Source organism: Triturus cristatus, chromosome 5_2, assembly GCF_964204655.1.
Source record: "Triturus cristatus chromosome 5_2, aTriCri1.1, whole genome shotgun sequence".
Lineage (NCBI taxonomy): Eukaryota > Metazoa > Chordata > Amphibia > Caudata > Salamandridae > Triturus > Triturus cristatus.
In genome coordinates this window covers 900174204-900199283 of record NC_140588.1, presented here as the reverse complement: position 1 = coordinate 900199283, position 25080 = coordinate 900174204, and the positions used below count along the sequence as shown (strand labels likewise).

Sequence of the window (25080 nt, the reverse complement as noted above, 5' to 3'; positions counted from 1 at the left end):
TGCAGTTCTTGAAACGTATTTCGCCTGACATTGTGTTCCTGCAGGAAACGCACCTCATAGGGAACTCTTTCCATGCCATGAACAGACGAGGATATCGCCTTCTGGCCAATTCTGGTTTCACCTCTGGCTCGAGGGGAGTGGGCATTTTAGTCAGGACCTCTCTCCCGTTGGTGGTGGATGAGGTGCTCCACGACGACAGAGGGCGCTACACTGCGTTGGTGGGGAGGTGGGAGGGTAAGTTGATTTCGCTGGTCGCGGTTTACGTGCCGCCGGGCCTGCAGACGGCCACCTTTGCTGATTTGGGGCGCCTGCTACTCGGGCTCCCGGGGGGGGGTGTTGGTCCTGGGGGGGGATTTTAACGCTGTGGTTTCCGGAGTTGAGGATCGACACCCCCCTAGGGTTCTCCCTCGGGCCCAGAACTGGCTGGGGGGCTTTCTGGATACCCTGGGACTGATAGATTGCTGGCGGTTGAAACACCTTGGACAAGCGCAATATACCTTCCACTCCGGGGCCCACGGTAGTCTTTCGAGGCTTGACTATATGCTAGTGCCTGCGGCCCAAGCTGGGATGATCGGGGAGGTGCGACATTTGGCACGCGGTATATCTGATCACTCCCCTCTTTTGTTACACCTAGATATCGCCTTGCGGGCGGAGGGGAGGGTGGCACTGATCAACCCCTGGTACCTACGAAACCCCACGATCCGTGCAGACCTGGTTAAGTCCCTGGAACACTATTTTAATGACAACGTGGGGTCGGTGTCTTCCGCCATCTCCCTTTGGGAAGCCTTTAAGACGGTGCTCCGGGGCCAGGCTCTGTATCTCATTTCCCATACCAAAAAATGCGAGGCGCTGGAGGTTGTTCGGCTGGAAAATGAGATCACTGAGTTGGAGATTGATTTGGAGCAAGGTGTTACGGACGACAGACTGCATGTGCTGGAGCATAAACAGGCCGACTACAAGGCGCTGGTTACCGAATCTGCTAGGAGTATGAGCAGGGAGCAACAGGGGCGTTTGTACGATATGGGTGATAAGGCCGGGAAGTTGATTGCCTGGTTGGATAAGAAGGAGAGAGCGAGTCGAGTGGTGCCGGATGTTGAGAGGGTGGATGGTGTGCGTGTGACGGACCCCGGTGACATTGTTGATTGCTTTGCGGAGTATTTTCACGGGGTTTACTCTCCGGTCTCAGAGCGATCGGAGGAAGACTCTCGACTGCTGCTTCGAGACATTGCTCTGCCTTCTCTATCTGATGAGGATAAATTATTGATGGATGCGGCTCCGTCGCCGGATGAGATTGCTTTGGCCATTCGCTCTATTGCCTCTGGTAAGGCCATGGGTCCTAATGGCCTTCCCATCGAATTATATAAGTTGCGCCCAGATACGATTGTGCCGTTTCTCCGGGACATGTTCCTTGAGGCTCAGGCGGCGGGCTCCCTCCCCCCAGACCAACGTCTTGCTACTATTGTTGTTATCCATAAGGAAGGGAAGCCGCGGGATCGGTGTACTTCTTACAGGCCTATCTCTTTGCTAAACGCGGAGCCCAAAATCCTTGCCAAGGTACTGGCCAATCGCCTGATCCGGGTTGTGGGCGACCTGATTCATCAGGATCAATCCGGTTTTATACCCCATCGCAATACCGCTTTGAACCTGCGGCGACTGCATGGCGTCCTCGCTCGCGCGCCATTCATCCGGGAGCCGGCCATTTTGGCGTCCCTGGACGCTACCATGGCGTTTGACACCTTGGAATGGCCGTACATTTGGGCAGCATTGGCGAAGTTCGGGTTTGGCCCGGGGTTTATCGGCTGGGTGAAATTGCTTTATGATAACCCACTGGCACAGGTGGTGGTCAACGGACGGGTGTTGGCTCACTTTGTTTTGGGTAGGGGCACCCGACAGGGATGTCCGCTGTCGCCCCTTCTCTTTGCGCTTTGTTTGGAGCCCCTGGCGGAGTGGCTGCAGTGGCACCCCTCGATGCGTGGCCTTAGATGGACGCCGGAATACGAGGATCGTGTCTCCCTATATGCGGACGATATCCTCTTGTATCTTGCATCTCCGCGCAAATCGCTTATTGTATTGGTGGATGTGTTGAGCTCCTTTGGTCGCAACTCCGGATTGGTCATTAACTGGGCTAAGTCCTGTGTATACGTTCTCTCCGGGGAGGCCTCCCCCTTCCGCGGGGGTGCCCTATCCAGGTTGCGCAGTCGGGGTTCAAGTATTTGGGAATCTTTATAACCCTGGACCCGGTGGCCCGGTATGAACGGAACCTTCTCCCCCCCCCCCCTTCAGCGCCTACGGGCGGATGTGGCGGGTTGGCGGCGGCTGCCGCTCTCGCTGCTCGGCCGGGCGGCGTTGTTCAAAATGATGTCGCTGCCACGCTTTTTGTACGCCCTACAGAACACTATGGACGTAGTGCCGGCCCGCTATTTTCGGGAGGTGGAGTGTCTTCAGCGTCGATTGTTTTGGGATGGGCGGCCACGGATTGCTCTTGCCAAACTAACCCTACCGTGGTATGATGGGGGGGTCGCTCTCCCTGACATTAATTGATATTATTGGGCCTCCCAGTTGGCTGCTGTCAATCACGGGATGCATGGGCCTGCTTTGAACCCGGCTTTTGAGATGGACAAATTGTTATTTCCAAGCGGGGATTATAATCGCGCACTATACTCGGGGTCCCTTGATGCGCGATTGACTGGCCCGACGCGGGTCGCGGTGCAGGTGTGGCATGCAGCAAATGCGGCGATGGGGTGGAGGGATCGCTTGACTCGGGCTACGCCATTGTACGCTTCCCAGCGTTTGGGTTATCTGTGTACTACGAAAGGCTTTGAGAAATGGGATATGATTGGTATCAGCAAGGTAGGGGATCTCTGGACGAAAGGGAAATTTAAGACGTTTGACATGTTGAAAACTGAATATCAGTTGAACGATAGGGAATACTTTCGGTATGCTCAGGTTCATCATGCCTTGTGTTCCGTGTTCCCGGACGTGGCGGCTATTCCAGAGTATTCCCCGTTGGAAGACAGAGTATTGGACGGCTATGTGCCGGATAGCACCATTTCGCTGATTTATAAGAAGCTTATTAATGATCGAATGGGTTTGCTGGCCTCATTGCGGGAGACTTGGATTGCCGACGGCTTGGAACTTGACGACGAGGACTGGGTGTCGGCGGTGGCCTCCCCGAAAGAGGTGGCTATCCCGGCCCGCTTGCGTTTCGTCCAGCTTAAAATACTTCATAGAGTGTACGTCACGGGGCCTGGTTTGATGCGTATGGGGTATTCGGTGGATGGTCTGTGTAAGCGAGGCTGTGGACTACTGGGGACTTTCCTCCATATCCTGTGGGAGTGTCCAGAGGTGACTCGGTTTTGGTGTAGAGTGCATGCGGTGTTAGAAGAGGTCACGCATGTTGCCTTGTTGCCGGAGGCACGGAGATGTTTGCTGAATGTTTGGGAGCCGACTGATTACAATGTGACGCAGACGCAGTGGGTGACTCTGGGCTATATGGTAGCGAAGCGTGATATTGCACAATTGTGGGGCTCCCAGAGGCCACCAACGGACTCAGCGTGGAAGGAACACATGGACTGGTGTATGTTCAGAGAGAAAACGGTGTATGTGGCGAGAGGCAAGCCTGGGAAGTGGATTAAGGTGTGGGGTCCCTGGAACTCCTATCGTGGAGGTATTTGCGCCCCGCCCCAGACGCGTGAGATGGATGCTGCTCTGTCTCCCTAGCCCGCGCATTCATATATGCTCCTGCGATATGCGAATTTGGGTTCTTCTGCCTTGCCCCCCCCCTCTGTCTACTCGGGTTGGTTTACTCCTTCGATACGAGGAGCACATGTTACTGCTATTAACTTCCTCTGCCTTGTGTGTGTGATGTTTTTTCGTGTTTCAAAAATATGAAACCTTTCATTGCTTGTTTATGGACTGCGGCTGCGGCCGGCTGAGTTGATTAGCACTCCAGTAGCTCTTTTGTTGCTTCATCGATGTGAATGTTAAGCGGTGCCTAGGTTTACACTGTGCATTAGCGGCCGGCCTGTTGGTTGTAGGCCCATATTTGTATATCTCAAACTGTAATAAAGGTTTTTCAAAAAAAAAATACTGTTATTGCAAGTAGCATAGGCAACTAAATATGCATGTAAATTTTTTAAGCATCCACCATAGTGAGAATAATATGGGCTTATAAATTGCACCGCCAAACTCAACATCCTATTATTGCAGAAATGAAGAAAAAAATATATATATATAAAATGTAGATTAAAAACAATGCTGCCAAATGTCACTGAATGTATTCAAATAGAGACTGTCAGTGTCCCAATACGAGCTCACCTGAGCTAATAACATGTCCGTCAAAATATGACCTCTGACCACATCTGTAAAATACAATTGATTCCTGCCATGAAGTTGATGTCACCATCCTTGCTTTCAAACATCATGAGGCACCGGAAACGGATAACTGCAGCCTCACCTTCGGGCAAATTACGCGACAGAGTGTAGAGTTGCAACTCAAAGTCAATTTGCAAGCGCGTGCTTCAAAACCCCTCAGGGCTACCGTTCCCATAATGCCCAAAAATAGTCAATCGTAAAGCAGGCAATTATCAAAGTATAATTATGCTGCTAGGTCAGTGTCCAAATCACATGTAGTCACAGCAGATGTTAATGTCTCAAAAAGTGACGGGCAGCATACATTAAGTCAAATTCCCCTGCGCACAAACTCGGGTTGAGGGGGACCCATGGACAAAATGATACTGCCAAAACAACCTCACCACATCGGCGTAAGCGTCTGCAGTGCCCAGGTGGCGCCAGACTTTTGGGTAAGGCATTTCTTGCCAAAGAAAACACGGATCCCATGCTGGCAGTCACAAAAACCACCCCGCTACGAGACCCTAGTCTCCCACTGCAGTCATCCTCGTTCCTCTTCCTGGTGGCCCAACTGGGGGCTCCCCCGATAGCACTCCCGTACTTCTCCAAAACTGTCCGGTCTGAAGGGAGAGCCACAAACAACTGGTGTTCCGTGATAAGCGTGACGACCGCTCACGCTACATCGAAATGAACCCAAAGCTCCAGCTCCCACAGAAACTCCATGGAGGAAGGCACGGACTCGAGGTGGTTTGGAATTCGGCATCGGTTTATTCAGCCAGGTCGCCCTAAATCCCAGAGATAAGGAGAGACGCGTTTCGGCTTACTGGAAGCCTTTGTCAATCTGGTTTGGTACAAAATACAAGCACTATAAATAGCCCATCCCACTAGACCCATGGATAAACGTAGAAAACATACTATCATGTGTGCAATCAGCGTGTAACCCAAAATGCCACATGTAATTGCTTACTGCAGCTAAAAGTCAGCATTGTTTAAGGGAATATATATATATATATTTATTTCCATATAAATACATTGTGGGCCTTTGGGTCAGCTCTGTCCTGTCATTGGTATGTCTGAGTGTCATTTCTACACTGCTTTCATATATGATAGCGAACTGCATGGGGTAATGGTTCAGTCCACATCAGTCATTGATCTTTCTTGCTTCGTGAATGATAGCATTTTCTGATTACATGGGTACATCCACCTGAAAATCAGTGCGCTTTAGTGTCGGGCTGGTTCGACTATCATTTAGTTGTGAATTTTCTTGTTTTATTGTTCCTTTTCATTTCTTTGTTTCTTCTCTTTTTATTTTAATGTTTCTTAAGAGGATACTACAGCTCTCCAGGTAGTGCTAACAAGTCGCTGGCTTGCTGCTCATTTAATATGCAATGCGTCGCATCCCAGTGGCCACTTCCTCTATAGTCAAAATGGGCAGAATACCATTATGGAATGCTGTTTTCCACAGTGTATCATTGTTTTCCCATTCCAAGATGGACAGTCCATTGGTTATAAACGTGGCACCATGCTTGAACTTTAAAACAATGGTAGATTATTTACAATACCTTTGCAATACTGTCCGCCACTGCTATGTTTAGTTTCATTATTGCAAGCATTTGCCTGTTGTGGGTCTTGGTGATTGGTCCAATACAGTTACCCCTGTCCTTTTATATGAATTGTATTTAATACATGATTGTTTTTTATAAAAATGTATTGCCCAAGAGTCTTCCTTTCTGTGCTTGCAATGTTATAGACTGCATGTATAATTGCCTTTGAATGAGACCGGTTGAGATCTCTGTTTTTCTTCTACTCACTTACCCTAATCTCAACTAGGTTTATGGGTTTATGCTCCTGTGGTTTTTTTTACAAGAGTGTGTAGAGGGCAGCATGTTTTCTATTTTCTACTCGTGTTCTTTAATTTATCTTGCATGTGTTGTTGAGTTTGCGTCTGTTTTATTGCGGTTGTGTCAGAGGATGAATGCAACAATTAGGCTGTGGATGGATTAATGCATGTAAGGGTGCAAAGATGAGTGTCAATGTGCATGTATGAGGACCTCTTGAGTGCCTAAACCCATCAGTGACCCAAGAGGCACTTTCATTCATGAGCCAGACCATTGGGATTGCCTTATGGTTGTTACTCGATGTAATCCCCACAGGTATGTGTGTGTGTACTAAAAATACACTAACATAACGTGTGTGTGTATGTGATACAAAAAAACCTGCAAAAAGGACTGAATGTTGGAAACATACACTACAAACAAGCACCTCGGCAGTGCTTCTGCGTTCACCCAGTTCGCCCCCGTGTATGGTGTGCACATTGTTGAACGCATATTCAGTATTCACGAGATGTAACTGTAGCGCATCACAGATCGGGTGTCTGCGTGCCCTCAAATGTTTTTCATGTGTTTGCAAAAGGCCAGTACTTCAAAGACTTCATCTCTTCCTTTTGACTTGCAGTCTTCCAGACCCGCGGAGCACCGGAGTTCTCTGAGTTTAGGCGGAACAGACAGTGAAGATGAACAGGTAACTTCGGAATGTTTTGCGTTGCTTTGGATCCGCGTTTTACCCATATCTGCCACTTTCCTTTAGACATTTGATACAGTACAGACAGACCCAGGTCTAAGGAGTGCGGCTGTGAAGATTTCACGTGACAGCCCAGCTGTCTGCGTGACTATTTTTACGATTTTTTGTATACGCTCTGCACGAGCTTTGCCTCTTCCTAGGAGTATTTCATTCTCACTTCAAGCTATCCGCATTTTGTTCTATCATTCCGCCTTCTTGTTATGCTTCCATTGCAATGTATTATGGGATATCATACATTATTTTTGTTTTGCTATTTTTTTCATGGCAGCAGGGTTTTTTAATATTTAAGTCGCGAGTCGCAATTTGAACAGTGGAGCGATAGAATACACTGATAAATAAACATTGGCATACCCAACTTGTCTGGCTTTAACAATCTAACACAGACATGCGCAAATGCTGTGTACATGCATAAAGTTAGTTTTGCCAGTGCTTATTTTATATTCACAACACATGTTTACAATTTGAGAATTCAGTAATGCTTTGTGTGTAGGTATTCACTGTTTATGTAGCACACACGTCGCCAAAAGGCAGCTAGAAGCTGTACAGGGTCCAAGGCCGTGTGTGATGCGAGGAGCAGCTGGTTTCAAGGGGTGAACCTGGACTCTCACTGCAGCATGGTGTAGCGCTCTTTGAAGAGGTGAGTCTCTAGCTCCTTCCTAAATTGGAGCAGGGTTGGGGCAGTCTTGATGGCCATGTGGATGTCATTCTAATCCCGGGTGCCTAGATGTAGATGCCTCTTACCTTGTTTTTCCCTTTTTTGCCCTGCTTCGTCACCAGTCTGATGCTGTCCTGGCTGTGGTTGTGCCAAGAGCAACCCGGGTGGTGAACTTGTCCCTCAGATGGATGGAGGTGCCGGTCGTGATGGCTTTGTAGATGTTGCAGTTGGCGTTGAGGATGGCTGGCAAGGACGAATGCTGAAGTTAGGTTTAGGTTTCAGGTCTGCTGGTTCTAAGAACTGTAAACCTCACGTTGAACCCACATCTTCTTCTTTGGAACAGGGTTCACTTGCAAAGGCAGTGCAGGCGGGAGCGCATGCACACACCAAGAGAATGCTCTTGATTCCATGCATAGTCGCAAGAATATCAAGTTTATAGGTTAAGTAATATGGTGTTAATGGTTATCAGACAGTATGAGTAAATGTTGATGAAGATAGCTTGTTATTGGCAGCAGGATGAATATTCTTTAGCTGACAATGGAAGGGTTTCATCCCAGGGCCGCGATTCTCCCTCTGCTCTCCCACCTGCCCCTCTTGCCCTTCTCGTGTCTCCCCATGCAGTAATGCACTACTGCTAATTTGATCCGCGAAGTCCGGTCACATATTGTATCCTCTGATGTGCGCCTTGTTTGCGGGGTGACTGAAGTCTGCTTTCTGTTGGTTGTTTCTTGCTCGTCCAGAATCCCACTTCACTCTTCCAGATTGACTGCTACTTGTTCCCAGGGGGCTCTAGTTTCTTTGACCCAGGAAAAAAGTTGCTTCTTTTGTGAGTAAGTGTGCCAGCCTGCGGGTGGAGTTGGACTTACCTTGTGTCCGCGTCTTCCAAGCTATGATGGATGGTGTGGGCCAAGGGTGCACATTGTCTTCCTGCTGTGTCTGGTAGCTCTGTGGACTAATGCATCCACTCCAGAAATCTGGGTTTGATCTCATGGCCACAGGTTCAAATCCCTTCAAGTCCACTTAGCCATTTCATTCTTCATCCATTTCATCCTTCTGAGGTCGATAAAATACATTCCGTTTAGTTGGTTAACAACAAACACCTGTTATTCCGCACCAAAGTGCCTTAACGATGAACATGCACTTTACAAATGCACGTGACCCTGGGAGACTAGGTGAGAACCTGTCAAAGGGGCTGTTTGGGTTGTCCGGTAGTACTGGAGCAGCTGCTTTTTTCCCCTGACACGTTTGACCTCGTAGATGCAGTCGTACACAAGATTATTGCAAAGATATTTTATAAATATCTGTATTGAACCTTCATATACAAGTTCAGATTCACATTACTCGATTGTTGTTTGAATTGTATTAAAATTACATAGGCAAACCCATAACAATTCATTCAGAAGTGATCACATAAAATTCAAACCTAAACATCCATTGTTAATGATTATAGATAAAGAATAATACACACATAGAATTCCTAGTTTTCTGCCGCACACCACGATACCCTTTAGTATTGTTCTCCTCTCTGCCACTAAAATATTTTTCTTAAAATCCTGGCATTTGACACCATCTGCCAACACGTGGTAATCGGCACTCTGTCCAATTAGTGACATTTCTTTAATTTCGTATTACTCTTGTTACAAGAAATTCTCAAAATCACACTATTATGCCACATTTTGCAATTACGAGCTATTCATGATAAAAATTTAATAGAGGAATGCGCCATTCGCTGTGAAGATTCACTGTAAGCGGCAACTCTAGAGTGCTTTTGTATTTTTGCTCTATTTTATGTAGCCCAAAATGCATCCCTGCGTCCAAAGTGGGCACAAGTACACATTTCGCTCACAAATACAGCGCCAAATGCCAAGTTTGCAGTTTGCTTAATGTTTGCATACTTTTGCTGAAACTTACAAATATGCAAAATCAAATTATTCGAATTTCGCTCACCACTTGTCTAAATAATGTTTATAAAGCCCAAGGACTCGATTTCCTGCCACTTCTCCCTCTATCATCCGCCCCCTACCGAGCAGAAAGCTGTGCTCCCAATGAGAGCGTAGATAGCTGGTGCTTTGCTGTCAGTGGCTCAGCGTAGAAAAAAGTACTGTCAGTCACGGGTCTGTACACCCCCCCCCTCCCTCCAGGGGCGGCTCTAGGCTTATGGTGGCCCTGTGCAGGGAGCGCAGGTAGGGGGCCCCGGAAGAGGGGGTCCGGGCGGGGCGGAGCTCAGGAAGGTGTTTTAATAAAACGTCCAGAAAAGGCGTTAGATGACCAGTAACATGGTAACAGAAAAACGACGTTTACTTTTTGAGTGCTCATCACTTGGATACTTTGTTTTAGAATCTCTGTCGGGACCCCTTTCAACAAGAAAAACACGTTGCGTGTCCGTAAGAGAGTTCGGCCACAAAGCAGAATCCCTCCAATCACATAAATCATATTCAGAACACGGGTCTGTAACATGGTCTTGCTCTTTGGCTTCCTTTTCAATACCAGCATCATCCGTCTGTAAACTCTGAACCTCCTTCAGAATGCCAGATGTTGATGGACCAATGAATGATGTTTCAGTTTCTCTGTCTGAGGGTCTTTTGTAATAATCCTCACCCTGAGTTGGTAATTGCTGCATGTTTGTATCAATTTCAGAGTCACCTTGTTCATTTTCATTGGTCTGCTCATGAGTATCATTCTACTCATGGATATCATCATTTTTGTGTTCTTCTTTATGGTCGTCAGCGCCTGTTTTACTGAGTGCATCAGCAGTACTCTGACCAGAGGATTCTCCATCTTTAGGTTTCCCTTGGGTGATAAGGTTCAGGATTGCTCCTTCCTGTGACACTACGAAAGCCTGCTGAGCCACCTTTCTCTTTCGTTTTGAATAACCTGATTTGTGTACTCGAATTCTCTTCATTTTGCTTGCAATGCAGCGGGCGAGGCTAGCAGTGGGTAGCAAAAAAAAGAAGACCATCAGCAGTGGCGGCTGCTGAAAGATTTTGATGTGTCATTTTTATTTTCTTGCAAAAACAACAGTTGATGGACAGAATGCAGAACAATGTCATACCTTCACCCCAGTACAGACATCTGGGCCTAAATCCATCGTTTGTTTGCTCACCACACCACCCCAGTTCAGACATGGCCATATGCAAATCAGCCTTGATCCTGTGCCTCATGGGAACAGTCCAGCCCGAACTGCCAAGCCATGTCTTCCCTGGACTACACAATGAAGGACCAGCATACCTTAATGAACGAGTGAATTTCCACCAACCTACCAGGAAAATATGTTCCAGAACCATCTCCCTAGCAGCCACCCAATGCAGCCGCTGATAAAACAGTGGAGGCCGCTACTTCTCCCACCTGGCAGTGAAGACCTGAAAACCCTCCCCCTGCACCTCAGAGCCTCACCATCGCTCCAGCAGTTCAGGAAGGACCACAAGACCTTGCTGTTCAACCAACAAGCAGCATGATCCAGCAGCATGAATCCCACACCGCCTCGAGACCCTTATGTGTGAAGCAGCTGAGCTTTACAAACCCTGACTGATTGATAGTAATTACCCTTCCCACTACATGTATGACACATTATGAGGACTAGCCACATATGGAAGGTTTATTTGAAGAGTGTTATAAAACTATAGGGTAGATCATGTGACTTGGCATACAAGGTCTGTTTTCTCAGTCCACTGAGAACAGTAGAGCCTGGAGAATAGTTCATAATCTATTTGGGAAGTGACCTTAGCAGGAAGAGAGTAAGCTACCTTGAAATCATGGCACACAGAGACCTGTCTCAGTACGTCACTAACTGATCCTGAAGACAGCCTACAGGTAACCAAAGACTCGTCCACTTTACCACATTGTCAAAAGACAAAATACAATATATTTAATTAAGGTTTCTTGTATAGTGCCATATTCCAGCAACCAGTTCTGTTCGCTTTCAGAGCACCTATTAAACAAGGATTAATTACAGTGAGTCCTAAGGCTATGAAAAGGCACTAGAGGTTCACTGAAGCAAAATGAATGTGCAAGGAACATCCAGTCAGGAGACAACTTTCAAGCAGACGTACGAATCACTACCACAGCGTACCAATGACCCCATGGGCCGTGGCATAAGCAAGGAAAATGGCCCCTTTGGCTGCTGCTCAGGAAGTAAAATATAGCAATTATCAGGGTTCAATGGGCCCCTGAGGGTTTTGGGTCTCAGTACCACTGTACTTGCTGAACCAATGGTAACTATGCCCCTAGTATGGAGAGAGAAGGCTGCTTCACCAATTGCAAACTGAGGACTAGTTAAACTAGTTTTCTCTGCTAGTCACATGACAAGCACTGGAATGTAATCAAAGAAATGATCAAGAAGCCAGTCTCCTACCAAGGTCTCTGCAAAAGGGCATTAAATTGAGTTAACATGGGTAGGCACTGCCATCCTATTCCAGGCGTCCATCCATAGGTGCTTGCATTTCATGTCTGCCTCAACACCATATAAACAGACATAACCAAATGCCAAGTACATTCGAACACTCGATGTTTTAAAAGATTTGTGCAGGCAGATCCACTCATTAGATCACAAGTATCAGCTTCATACTCTGTTTTCATGATTGTTGATAAGTAATTGTAATCGTTTTAATGAATCCTTAACATTACGTCTAACACCTCGTACCCTGCTCTCCTCTTCCCCCCAATACGACCGTGCCTCCCAAGTTACACCTCCAAAAGTCACCATGCCTCCCCTCAGCCACAAGTAAACACCGCCCCTGCACTCCTGACTCACTCTTCCCTCCGACCCGCGCCGTCTCAGAGATGAATCGTGAGAGAGAGCCTCTCTCTCACGATTCATCATGCCCTCCCTTCCCATGACCACCAGAATACCTCCAGCTCGCCACCTCACATGGCTTACCTCCACCCAGACCCAAAGCACACACCATCTACAATAACATCCTCACCCCACCTTCCCCACGCCCCCCGGCTCCTCACCCCCACGGGCTGGGATACATTCCTACGCCTGATCTGCCCTCCTCCCCAGGGCTCCCCACACCCTCGTCCAATGGCTCACCTTCCCTCGGGTTCACTCTGCAGTAGCACACGCTGACCTCCTCACTCCCCCTCCCCATGCCCTGACCCTCGGGCTGCTCACCTCGTAGCTGGCACCAAAGGTTGCACACTGGCATGCTATCCTCTGCAAGGCGGCCTTTCTTGCCCAGGGTCTCTAGGCGCGCCGGTGCATGGCCTCGGCCGGTCTCGGTGCTGCTCGCTGCACGCCGGGCACGGGTGCTGCCACCCCTCCTGCCGCCAGTGATGCGTGGTGCTTCTGTAACCCCTTCGCTGCAGGACTCGCGGGCACTGCGCATGCGCGCGCATGCGAGCCTCCGGAGGTGCCAGATCTGGACTATTAAAACAAGCTCGATTCTCCTGGAAAAAAGTTCTAAACAAGCACAAGACCTACCAGAAGAGCCCGAAACAAGGCCGACCCCACACAAAGACTAGACTGGGTTGGAAAGGAAAAGAGTATAACAACCATTCAGCGTGCATCACATTGGATTTAGCACGCCTCAGTCGTTCATGCGCCAAATCCCTGCCAGGGGCCGCCACGAATATGTATTGTATCCGATTCCTCGTGGTGGCCCCTGGGGTGTGGTGGCCCCTGGGGTTTGGTGGCCCTGTGCAGGTGCACAGCTTGCACATGCCTAAGGCCGCCCCTGCTCCCTCCCTCAACTGACGGGTGGAATGGTGATTGCTGGCGCGAAAGCAATGCAGTCATTCTCCCACTTCCCCACAGGTCTCTATGGACCCGAAAAGGCAGAAGGCCTCAAGTGACGTCACAGCACTGAAAGTCATCTTTTCTTTTTCGTTGCTGCAATGTAAGAACAGTTATTTTTTGAATTTCAAATCCAGTATTCACTTCAGGGGCTTCCAATAAAAGCCATACACTACAACAAGAACACGAAGATGGTCGTAGTAGAGGCAATGAGAACTCTAAATGAATTACACGAAATAGAAGGCTTTATTTTCCATTTGTAAATACTTATAGGCGGTTTGACATCAATAAAAAGACGCAGGATGTCGAAGTTGCCACAGTCAATAAAAGGAATTACTCTAAAACTGAGAAGACTTAGATGGAGTCCCTGCAGCTGTCAAGAACACGTTTAGAAGCTCTATTTTCAGAAAATTAGCAATGCCTCAAGGGCGTTTTATAGGCTGATTTTCTTTCTGCGTGGTCCCTCCAGCATATTTTTAAGATGAGTCCTGGAGAGAATAGGAAGCTGCAATACTCAACAAATATTTGTGGAACATGGAGTGTACTGACCCGAACGAAGGCCGGTGCACTGAAGCTTTAGGGCTGGCACATGGATGGAGCCAAACTCAGTATGTGCTCCAGGACGATGTTTCCGTGGCTTTGCCGAGTCTAAAGGTCTTTTGGACACATCAGATGTTTTTGAGGCCGACGCTTCGGGCGATGTGCATCCCTCTAGCTCTGTTGGATGTCATCCTTCTCCACAGTGAAACAGGACGGAAGTGCATTTTTGCTCTGTTGATGTTACAAGGTGGACATCAATTTGGGGTGGTTAGTGTTGATGGTGGGTGCTTGTCCTATTGCACTATGGTTTTTGATTTTTCTAGCATTATGGTGTTTCTGGGTGCAGCTAATTGAATCCCTCAGAAAGTAGTAATGTTATAAAATATGTGGACGAGTTGGTGATTTTAGGTACCACAACAGATGGGACTCCAGAGAGAGTAAGGTTTCTGGTACTCTGCAGCTGCAGAAACTCCCCGCTTCCTGGTGTTTGGAAGGAAGCTCATTAGAAAAACCTCAATTTTAAGGGATTATAAACTTTAAATTATCAAATTCAATATTTTTACTGTCGTTTCTCAAGAACACATTCTTGGACTCGGAGATGGCAGTCTCGCTCACACTGGTTTCTATACTTTGGATGTGTCATGCAGGTAACACTGTTGGAGAATAGTCCCGGGTTTGGCAGAATGGAATGGAGATGCTTGAGGTGGGTTGTTTTTCTCTGCTCCATAGAACTGGGGTTTGGTGAACTAGCTTTCAATTGGGCCTGGTTGCTTGGGGTTTAGGGTGAACTACTGGCCATGATATCTTAAACTTTGTATCCGCTCAGGTGCTTTAGCAACAAGTGTGGTGTGCTGAGCTGGCTTTGACAGAGAGAGTTGGGATTAGTGCTTAATATGAGCCAGTGACTGCCAGTAGGGCCCACCAGCACTCATTTTTGGGGACTGTCACTCAAGTTTCAGCGTACGACATTAACCAAAGAGCAAAAGAGGGGAAAAAACAAAGTGGAAAGACGGACGAAGAGAAAGATTGAAAAACTGTGATAAGGGAGGGAGATAGAAGGAACCTGTGAGAGTGAGATAAGAGGGCAGAGAGTGTCTGGTGGTGGATTAAAGAAACATGAGGTGGATTCGAGACAACGCAGCCTTGGGATTCGGTGCACTGACATTCAATAGCACCAGCCACGACCTTCTGAGCAGAGCTGTTGGCACTAGCACTCCTTCTTTTACAAATTAAGCACTGCTCTGGATGATTGGGTACAAGACCGAGTGTTTCAGAGTTTGAAACCAGGAAAATAAAGGGGCATTTAAAAAGAAAAAGCAACTACGTGTTTGAAAGGGGTCATCTCAAGAACATATGATAATAGATGACCATACAAAGCTAGGCGAGTATAATCTAGTGATGGTCCCTTGCCCCCCAGACCCCCTCTACAACTCCTTACAGGGCTGACTTGAAAGAAGAGGTGCATGCGACCTGGATAAGGGAGAAGCGTGGAACGAGAGGGAGCAACAGCTGAGAGAGAGAAAGAGAGCAATGGAGACATATATAACAGACCATTGTATGGACAGGGCTAACTTAGAGCCCCTCTAAATATGTATACATATATCTATTTTTATTAATTTTGTAGTTGGATGGGACTGGAGGCAGCTAAAACTGTCCTTGTGCCAGACCTAAAGAGGTTGAAAAGACATTCAGGTGATACCTGGTTGAACATGGCTGAGTACTCAATATTTAGCTAAAGGTATTGCCCTTTGCACATTCCATCTGAAGTTACATTTGCAATGGACATGCATGTGCAGTCAGATTCATTTCATATACAGATGAAAAGCATCATTTTCAATTCGTTCTTTTCAGACCGTGTTTGTGCCTACATCTCTAATAGATTCAGTGTTTTTAATCATGCATTGAACTTGACAGGATGTTATACATTAATTTTGCCTTTGATTCAGATGTTTCCCCAGCTGCAGCTGACGTATTTTGTACGGTACATGCTCTTTTATTACTGTGTAATCAAACCAACCCCATCTATTACTTCTGTGAATTGTAGTCTGTAAATAATTAAAAATCCACAAAACATCTTGTCGCAATTTAATAGCTATGTATAATATGAAGGCCTTAGTTGTTTCTCATCCCCGATGGTTTTATTAGAGTATTTCAAATCTGTTCACATGTACACGGTTTGCAACATAGTACCGCAGGCTGTATGCAAGCTAGGAGGAGGCACACCGAGAGAAGTGGTTATAGGTACCGTTGACAGAGAGAACGTGCTAGTGTGTGAAGTACTTACATGATGCATCCTAGGTTCTCCAATAAGTCTTTATTAATGAACAGTATACTATCCAAACAATCCAGTTTGCCTCTATCTCTGCAGCAGTCTTCCCTGTAGTCTCCTCAGGTTCAATATGCTCTCTCCCTCCACATACTAAGTTCCCTATGATGTCCTATAGTGTTTGAAGGAGAAACCCTACTGAGCCACTGGATATGGAGCTCTGCATCATGACCAAATCTCTCAAGTTGAAAAACAAGCCGCCAACACTCCTGCCTTGGGATGCTAGCACTCACAGTGGCGTGAGGGCGGTCATGTAAGTGTTAACGCTTTTTTTCGTTCAGATTCGGGGCCCATAAAAAGCTATTCAATTAATCGAAATCCACAACCGAGGCTATTCATCAAATCTATACATTAAATGATGTGAAGCACATTAGGCTCCACATAAGACAAGAATGGTTCGTTTTCAAATAATTGCCATTATAGTCGATGGTAGTATTCTCTACAGGCCAGTGACCCTGTCAGCGTCATGGTTTGGGTGTTGGAATCTCCCTCCTTGCGTAAGAGCCGCAGTCCGTCATTTTCAGGCATAGATCCCACACTTTCCCATTCGTCACACGTGGGACCGTGCTTTGGTGTCTTTTCCTTGGTAATGGTAAGTGTTGGAATGCAAATCTTCTATTATGTATTTTGTTCTGAGACCTCTCACCGCCTTCACCTCCTCCACTGTGACACGCCAGGCCCTGGCTGCACATTGCTGGCTCTGTTAAAAGTGGAGGTGCAGCATTTGTTCCCCTGTGAAATGGATGCAAAAGACAAGCAGGCCAGTGTTCTCTCTCCCTTGTGAAGTTGATAAAATATCTGAGTCAAGGGCAAAGACGAGATATGTGCTTACAATAGACTGTTATCTGCTGTATGAAATTAAAACTGGCCCATTCTTCATGCCCTTAACAACATTAATGCCAAAAAAATGGATTGATTTATGAACAAGGAGTGTTAAAAACGTTAAGGCTGATTGGTGTCATGGTGCGGAGCAGGTGGTTTATCAAAGCCGCGGATGTCCCCGCAAATGGGAGAAGGTATGGGGGCCGTGGACATTTTACAGGGGTCTGTGATGGGTCTCACGAATGGTGCCGAATGCGTTTCCCGGAGGGTTTAGAGACGTATTCCAGTGGGTTGCGTGCGGCATTGCCTACAATATACTGTAACACTGTGTTCTATAAGGCGTGGTATGGCCATGTCTGGCAAATGCTTTGTATGTATATCCTTGAAATGCTTATATCTGAAGCTTGTTTTGATTTAATAAAAATAATTTTTAAAAATGAAAAAACCTTAAGGCAATGCATGTCAGCGATTTAGTTCCTCTTATTTCAAGTTTTACTTAATCTTGCCTCCCTCAAGAGTTAGCTATTTAATCATGTGCTTCGGTCTGTATTTTTTTCCATGCATACTTTGAGCTGTGCAGGTGTTTGAGGGGCTTTGAGAGCACTGACGCTGAAGCGAAAGCAAAGTGCCTGTCAGTGGGTTGATCTCTCTACAGAGCACACAGGACTAGGGTCATGTATTCCAGTTGTAATTGCAATTTTGTGAAAATGTGTGTGAAGGGTGTGTACAGATGGAAAAATAATTATGGGACAAAATAAAATAAATTGGTTAAATGTGAGTGAGTGTAGTGTATGTTTTGATGTGGTGAAGTGAGGGAGATGCAAGGAAGTCCATTCGGGGAAGAATGAAAAGAGGGTGCTGAAAAGGAAAGCGAGGTGGATGAAGATGTGCCGATCTTTTTTTTCAGTTTTTTGTTCTGCAGGAAGATCCAGCCTGTACCTCACATTTGTCCATTAAGCTGGCCTGTGTTGCTAACTATATAAAAGTCAAACCAAACTTTTACACCCCACCACTTTCAAATGTCACCAGCCACTACTGTGATCAAGTTTGGGAATGTCCGTAAATTAAACTAAATTCAGGGTGAATACAGTGGATGATTGAAGGCTGTGCCACTTCAGTGCCTGCCCGGTGGTGGGACTGATTGCCAGACTCAATCAGGTAGGAAGCTGATCTCATGAAATTCTAGAAGAATTTAAAGAACGTTCTCTTCTAGATTCCCTGACTATCAATAATTGAGTGGTGCTAATAGAGGTTTGTCGTAGTAGGGTCCTTAAGTGACCTTTTAGAATCATATTACTAAAACTGATAAGTATAATAATGACAGTATTAATAACGGTAATAGTAATAATAATGACGAAACTAATGATGCTAATAAAATTAAAAAGTCTTCCTTGGTTATCTAAAAGAGGATTAACTATATTTTCCTATTTTTTGTGAAAATTGCAAATAAGAATATAGAACTTCCTCAGTAACAACAGTGAATGCTCAAACGGAAGTTAGTGGAAATGTTTTTCATTGTTGTTCTCTGATATACAAAGAGAGCAGAATCCCACTGCTGGTAAATTACTACTTGTGTAATTGCCTGGCAGGGAGAGCATAAGAACATGTTCATGCTGCAATAAAACTTAGTTTAAATAAATAATATATTGACATTGGAATTAAGGGTTTTCCATGGGGGAAAAGATCAATACTGACTTACAGGAATATTTGTTTACCTCTTTTCTGGTGGTTCTGGATTAGAGATTCACTAATGAGCTCGTGCTGGAAGAAGAATAAAGTAGAGGAACCCTTTGGGAATTTTCTGTAGGAGGAACCAAAGAAGTAGCAGTTGATACCTACATGACTGATAGCCTAGGAAAAGCCCACTGGAAGTTCCCCAACCCATCAGTGGTAATTCATAGTGGTGGAATAACGCTTAACCAGATGGAGGAGTACAGCGAGCACACACCCCTGACTCTAAGGGGCTGATTGCGATGTCGGTCGGAAAGCCTCTGACCGCTAGTCGGAAGCTTTTCAGTGCGCGGTTGGAGTCTTTCCATCCGTCATGGTCGGTTTGCGGTCCAGTCGCCAAATACCATGTCGGCGGTCGGAGTGTGAACCGCCCGGTCTTTCCAACACCGGTCTGACCGGCTCACGGAGTCTTCCGGTCAATCGGAACAGCACCATTGACCCTTATGGACAGCGTTTCCGAGTTTACAATGTCGGTTCCCCACAGCCTTTCTGTGCTGGCCTTTCTGACATCGAAAGGCTGTTGGGAAGCGACTTTGAGGGGCCCCTTGCAGGGCATTGTTGCCTCCGAAGCCTATGGTTGGTGGCCAAGGGGGTACCTAGGGTGCCCCTCAGTAAATCCATCCTTCTTAATGGGAGTCTGTATTACGGCCGGTTTACGGTTGTAGCACACGCTCACTTGGAGAAATGTGAGTATCCGACCGAACAGTGTTCAGTCGCTGATAATCAGGCGGTTGGTCGGTTGGTCCCGATTCCAAGACGTGTCGGTCGGAGGCAACTGCGACCGACATTGTAATAAGCCCCTTATCCAGTATTAGGGTATCTTTAATAGATTCAAATGCCTGAATCATTCACCGTCGTCTGGATGGGAGTCCCCGGTACATAAATAAAGTAATGTCCCATTAGACATGTATAGTAATAGGCCAAGGGCCTCACATTAGTAACATCTCCATGTCCTTTTGTAAAAAAGGCCAAACTCTAGAAAAGAGCCAATCGGCTATCACCACCCTCTGGAACCCTCCTGGAAGGAGCTCTAGTCCCTCAGATTTTCTACCGCACGTCGTGCTAAGGGAGTCTCCCCTGAGCTCTGCTCAGTTTTCCTTGTTTTCTGGATTTCCAGTATTTTTTTTTTCAGGATTTCTTCTTCTGTGTGAAGTTCTCAAAATCTTCATGGCAGATACTCCTAAGAATGCCTTTTTAGGCCCTGTGCTTCCTGTAGTAAAAAGAGGCTTCATGTTGATGACCAACACAAAGACTGCCTCTGTTGTCTTTAGCCGGACCACTCCTCAAAGGACTGTAAGGTATGTCGTACCTTTTCTTCAAAGACCCATAAAGATCTGGAGGGACGCCTTCTAATTTGGCTGCAGAGGCTTAAAGATAAAGACCAAGTCTTGTCTTCTGAGGAGAGTGAAGGCTATTCTACATCTTCAAAATCCTCTCAAAAAAGACCCAGATTTGCTTCTCCAGGACCTTCGTCGCAGCCCCCTCAAAAGAAGACGCACAGGCTCCCCTTAAGGCTTTACCAACAAAGGTTTCTCCACAGGAGGTTCTACACACCTTTAAAAAGCCTGGTTCCACCTCGTCGACGACGGCTTCATCGACGGTGAGAAAATCCCCGTCTACAGCTGTGGGGATAACTTCGTCGACGATGACCGTCTCCACCTCTTTGGCATCTTCTGCCTCGTCCACGACAACGACTTCGTCGACGGCTGCTAAACCTGTATCGTCGACGATTAAAATTAAAAAAATCATCGTCGACGTCCAAGCCAGCGTCGACACTACGATCGCCGACTAGCGCGTCGACGCCTACGTCGACGAGTGTTTCGTCGAAGTCTACCCCGTCGACGACGAAGACGACACAGTCAACGAGGGCTCTTTCAACAGAGGCTCCGTCGAAGAAGACACCATCAACACCGTCGACGACTGCTCCGTCGACAGGAGCTTTGTCGACGTTTCTGTCAATTTTCCCAGTCGGTGCTTCACCGTCGACGACTCCACTGACGACGGGCTCGTCGACGACACCAGAGTCCAAAGTGGAGAGTGCATATGTCCATCTCAAAATAACAAAACGCACGTTGACACCTGCCCTGACTTCTCCTAGCACGGTCCAGCCGTTACCGCCGACTCACTTTTTGGAAGAGGAGGAAGATTCAGACGATGGCGGTATGTTCGGAACTGCAACAAGTTCTTCGGAACTCCATGTCAAATACCAAGAGAGTTCGGACTATGACGAACAAGAACCAGAAGACCAGCCATATTATCCTGACGACAGCCATCCTCCCCAACCTCCCTGGTTTGTCTACCCGCGTCTTTGGTTTCTGATTACTGATTACAAGCAGAGATTTTGTACTTCAGTTACGTCTCCTGCTCTGGTTGTCTCTCCGCCGCCAAGGCTACAGCCTCCACCTCTTCCTCCACGGCCTGTGCCTGTCACGCTACTGCCTCCAACTTCCACAGATGATGAGGATGACAAGCAACAAGAGGAGGGAGAACTCCATGATTCTCAATCGACTCATGATGAGTGGGATGATTATGTTATCCCTTGTCCAGCGTTCCCGGTGCCTACTCAAACTGATTCGCCTCCGGAGGTTATCGGGGGTTTTCATAATGTCTTGGAAAGAGCCACACAGCGTTTCCAGATTCCTATGCATTCTCACCAACAGGATTGTTTCCTTTATGACTTGAAAGAACCTTTCAAAAAGTCTGTACGATCAGTACCTATTATAGACTACATCTGGGATCAGGGTGTAAAAATAATGCACAGTCAATCTTCGATTTCCCCAGTGTTACCTCGGCTACGACGCCAAGGTTGGCTGAAGGCAACTTCATTCCGGCCGAAAGTCCAGACAAAAATTCTGGACATGCCCTACGATGGTCAGCTTCTCTTTGGCACGCATATTGATCAGGCTCTTAAGGGTATAAAAAAGGAGACCGACACGGCTAGGGCTTTGGGTACCCTTCAATTTAGAAACCCCCCCCTTTGGTGGCTCAAGGGGTAGAGGTCAATCTTCCACCAGAGGAGGCTACCAACACTTTCGGTCTTCCTATTCCTCCTCCAACCAACAATATCGGCCACAGTACCAACAACGTCAACAGCAATCCTCTTACACTAAAACCTCCTTTCGAGGAAAAGGAGGAAAACAGAAGGACGCTGCTCGGCGGCAATGACTTCTCTACCGCCGGTCTCCATCTCCTCTCCACCCTTCAAAGTTGGAGGAAGGATTTCCCACTTCTTACGCAATTGGAAACAAATAATGGACGGTTGGGTTCTTCAAATGATACAGTTTGGACTTTCGCTGGAGTTCACTCACAAACCTCCCCAGACCCCTCCTCGACCTATGCTTCACAAAAATCTACGCCTGTTACTCCTGGAACTTTCACTCATGCTTCAGAAGGGAGCTATAGAAAGGGTTCCTCATCAACGGGGGAAAGGGTTTTACTCCCGTTTTTTTCCTGGTGCGCAAAAAGGAGAAGAAATGGAGGCCAATCCTGGACTTGAGAAGTCTCAACACATTTTTCAAGAAACAGTTGTTTCGCATGGTTACCATCCAAGACGTGCTGCAACTTCTCAACGCAAACGACTACATGGTGTCTTTGGATCTTCAAGATGCCCATTTCCATATCCCTATCCACAGAAACCACAAGAAATTCCTGAGGTTCGCCGTGGCAGGCAGACATTACCAATTCCGAGTCCTGTCCTTCGGACTCAAGTCAGCTCCACACATTTTTATGAAATGCCTCTCTCCAGTGGCTGCATATCTCAGGCAGCAACACCATCAGGTCTTTCCCTATCTCGACGACTGGCTTGTCAAGGCACCTTCTCTGGATGGCGCGACCAGGTCTTCCGATGCCTGTCTACAGCTTTTCAGTCGCCTAGGACTCACTCTGAATCAGGACTAGTCCGTCCTCCAGCCTTCTCAGCGGATAACCTTTCTTGGTGCTACTCTCGACATAACCCAGAAAACGGCTTTCCCATCACAAGAACGACAGAACAAACTTCTTCATTTGGCAAATCACATAAAATCCAAGAAGTCTCTCTCAGTATGCCTCTTCAAATACCTTCTCGGAATAATGTCATCCTGTATTCGGCTTGTTCCTTACTGTCGTCTCCACATGCGCCCTCTCCAGGAAGCACTGTCGGCTCAATGAATTCAATCCGAAGGATCCTTCGACGATGTCATTCAAGTGACCCCTCAGATGGTCACTGCTTTGCAGTGGTGGACTTGTCCACGGAATCTTTCTCAAGGCCTGCCTTTCTTGCTCCAAGCTTCTCACCAGGTCATCACAACAGATGCGTCCCTGGAGGGTTGGGGAGCTTTCCTCCAAGAACTCTGAATCAGCGGGAAGTGGTCTCCTGCCGAACGAAAGCTTCACATAGACAGCTCGTAGCTCGAGGAGGTTTATCTGGCTCTCCTGGCGTTCCTTCCCAGGATCAAAGGTTCTCTAGTGCTCGTCCGGTCGGACAATACTATGACGATGCACTACCTGAACAAGCAGGGAGGGACTTGTTCACTGACACTATCTCATGAATCTCAAAAAATCTGGAACTGGTTACTTCATCACAACATTTCCCTTCGAGCGGAATATGTTCCAGGAACAGACAACGTACTGGCCGATTCTCTAAGCAGGCAACAAACAACATGCCACGAATGGGAGTTGAACCAGCGGACTCTCGACCTCATATTCTCCCAATGGGGCACTCCTCTCCTGTACTTATTTGGTACCAAGCAGAACGCCAAATGCCAAAACTTCTTTAGGGAATGCATTTTCGATCGCATGCTTCAACGTCTTTGCATACGCTTTTCCACCGATTCCCTTGATTCCCAGGGTCCTCAGGAAAATGAAGACAGAACCCTGCACGCTAATCCTAATAGCTCCGACGTGGCCGCGTCAGCATTGGTTCACGGAGCTCCATCTTCTCTCTCTGGAACCGTCGATCTCTTTGAAACCGTTTCACTCTCTCCTCACAATGAACCGGGAACAAGTCCTGCATCCGGATCCAGCATCTCTCAAGTTATCGGCTTGGCACCTGAGTTCCGAGAGTTTCATGGCCTAGACATTCCTCCAGACTGCAGGGCGGTTCTGGCTCGGGCTCGAGCCAACAGTACTAACAAGACATATTCCTTAAAATGGAAAAGGTTCTGCATCTGGTGTAAGTCAGCGAAAATAAACCCTCTTTCTTCTTCCCCAGAACAAATACTGCCTTACCTTCTCCATATGGCAACTTCAGGTCTTGCTCACGCCTCTATTAAAGTTCATCTAGCAGCAATATCCTGTTTCAGAAGATCTTCTGCAGGCCCTTCTCTTTGGTCTAGTAGGTTGATTAAACAGTTTCTCAAAGGCCTATTCAGGACTTTTCCTCCAGTGAAGTCTCTGCCTCCCACTTGGCAGCTCAACACAGTTCTTACTCAGCTTATGAAACACCCTTTTGAGCCGATACACAGAGCTGATCTTAAATATCTTTCTTGGAAGACGGCACTCCTTCTAGCCCTTACCTCTGCCAGGAGAGCAAGTGAGATCCATGCATTCTCAGTTCAAGACCCTTTTCTTCAGTTCAAACATGACAGGGTCATACTGCGGACTAATCCTAAGTTTGTGCCCAAAGTCCTGTCAGACTTTCACTTCAATGAACCTATAGTCTTACGGACCTTTTTTCCAAATCCTCAATCGGCGGCAGAAAGAGCTCTACATTCTCTAGACCTTAAACGCTGCCTTAAATTCTACCTTGACAGGACAAAATCGTTCCGCAAATCCAACCAACTCTTTGTGGCTTACAGTCGACCTAGGAAAGGTCTTTCACTTACTAAACAAAGTATCTCTCGTTGGATCTTTGGAGCTATTACTTTCTGTCACCAGCAAGCGGGCCAACCCTTCCACGGTGGAGCCCATTCCACTAGGGCCATGTCTACTTCCATGGCACTCTTTGCAGGTGTCCCTATCTCAGACATTTGCAGAGCGGCAACATGGGAGACGCCGCATACATTTACCAAGCATTACTGCTTGGTTCCGGAACTCATGAAGGATGCTGCAGTGGGACAGGCGGTGTTGCGTCATCTATTTCAATAGAGGCGAGCCCTTTTTTTCATCCCACCATCCTTTCTTTAATACGCACATTTCTCTATTGTGTTCCATAATGGTTTCTTTGATTGACCTTTGGTACTTTCTATGTTTTACATTGATATGTTATTATCTGGTGAATTGTTTATATGCTGTACCATCCGAAATGTGCTTATCTTTGCTTACTACTCTGATTCAGGCATGTGAATCTATGAAAGATACCCTAATACTGAATAAGGAATGCGTTACTTACCTGTAACTGTAGTTATCCAGTATTGGTATCTTTCA

General features: G+C 46.9%; 1 protein-coding gene across 8 annotated transcripts in view; it reads left to right on the top strand.

The window, feature by feature from the left end:
• Positions 1-25080, top strand: part of KIAA1210 (KIAA1210 ortholog) — a 545154-nt gene that overhangs the window by 452292 nt on the left and 67782 nt on the right. For all 8 annotated transcript variants that reach the window (XM_085608043.1, XM_085608048.1, XM_085608050.1 and 5 more), the window contains one exon: positions 6805-6870. In XM_085608043.1, coding sequence (XP_085464169.1) covers positions 6805-6870 — 66 coding nt within the window. The remainder of the gene's footprint in view (positions 1-6804; positions 6871-25080) is intronic.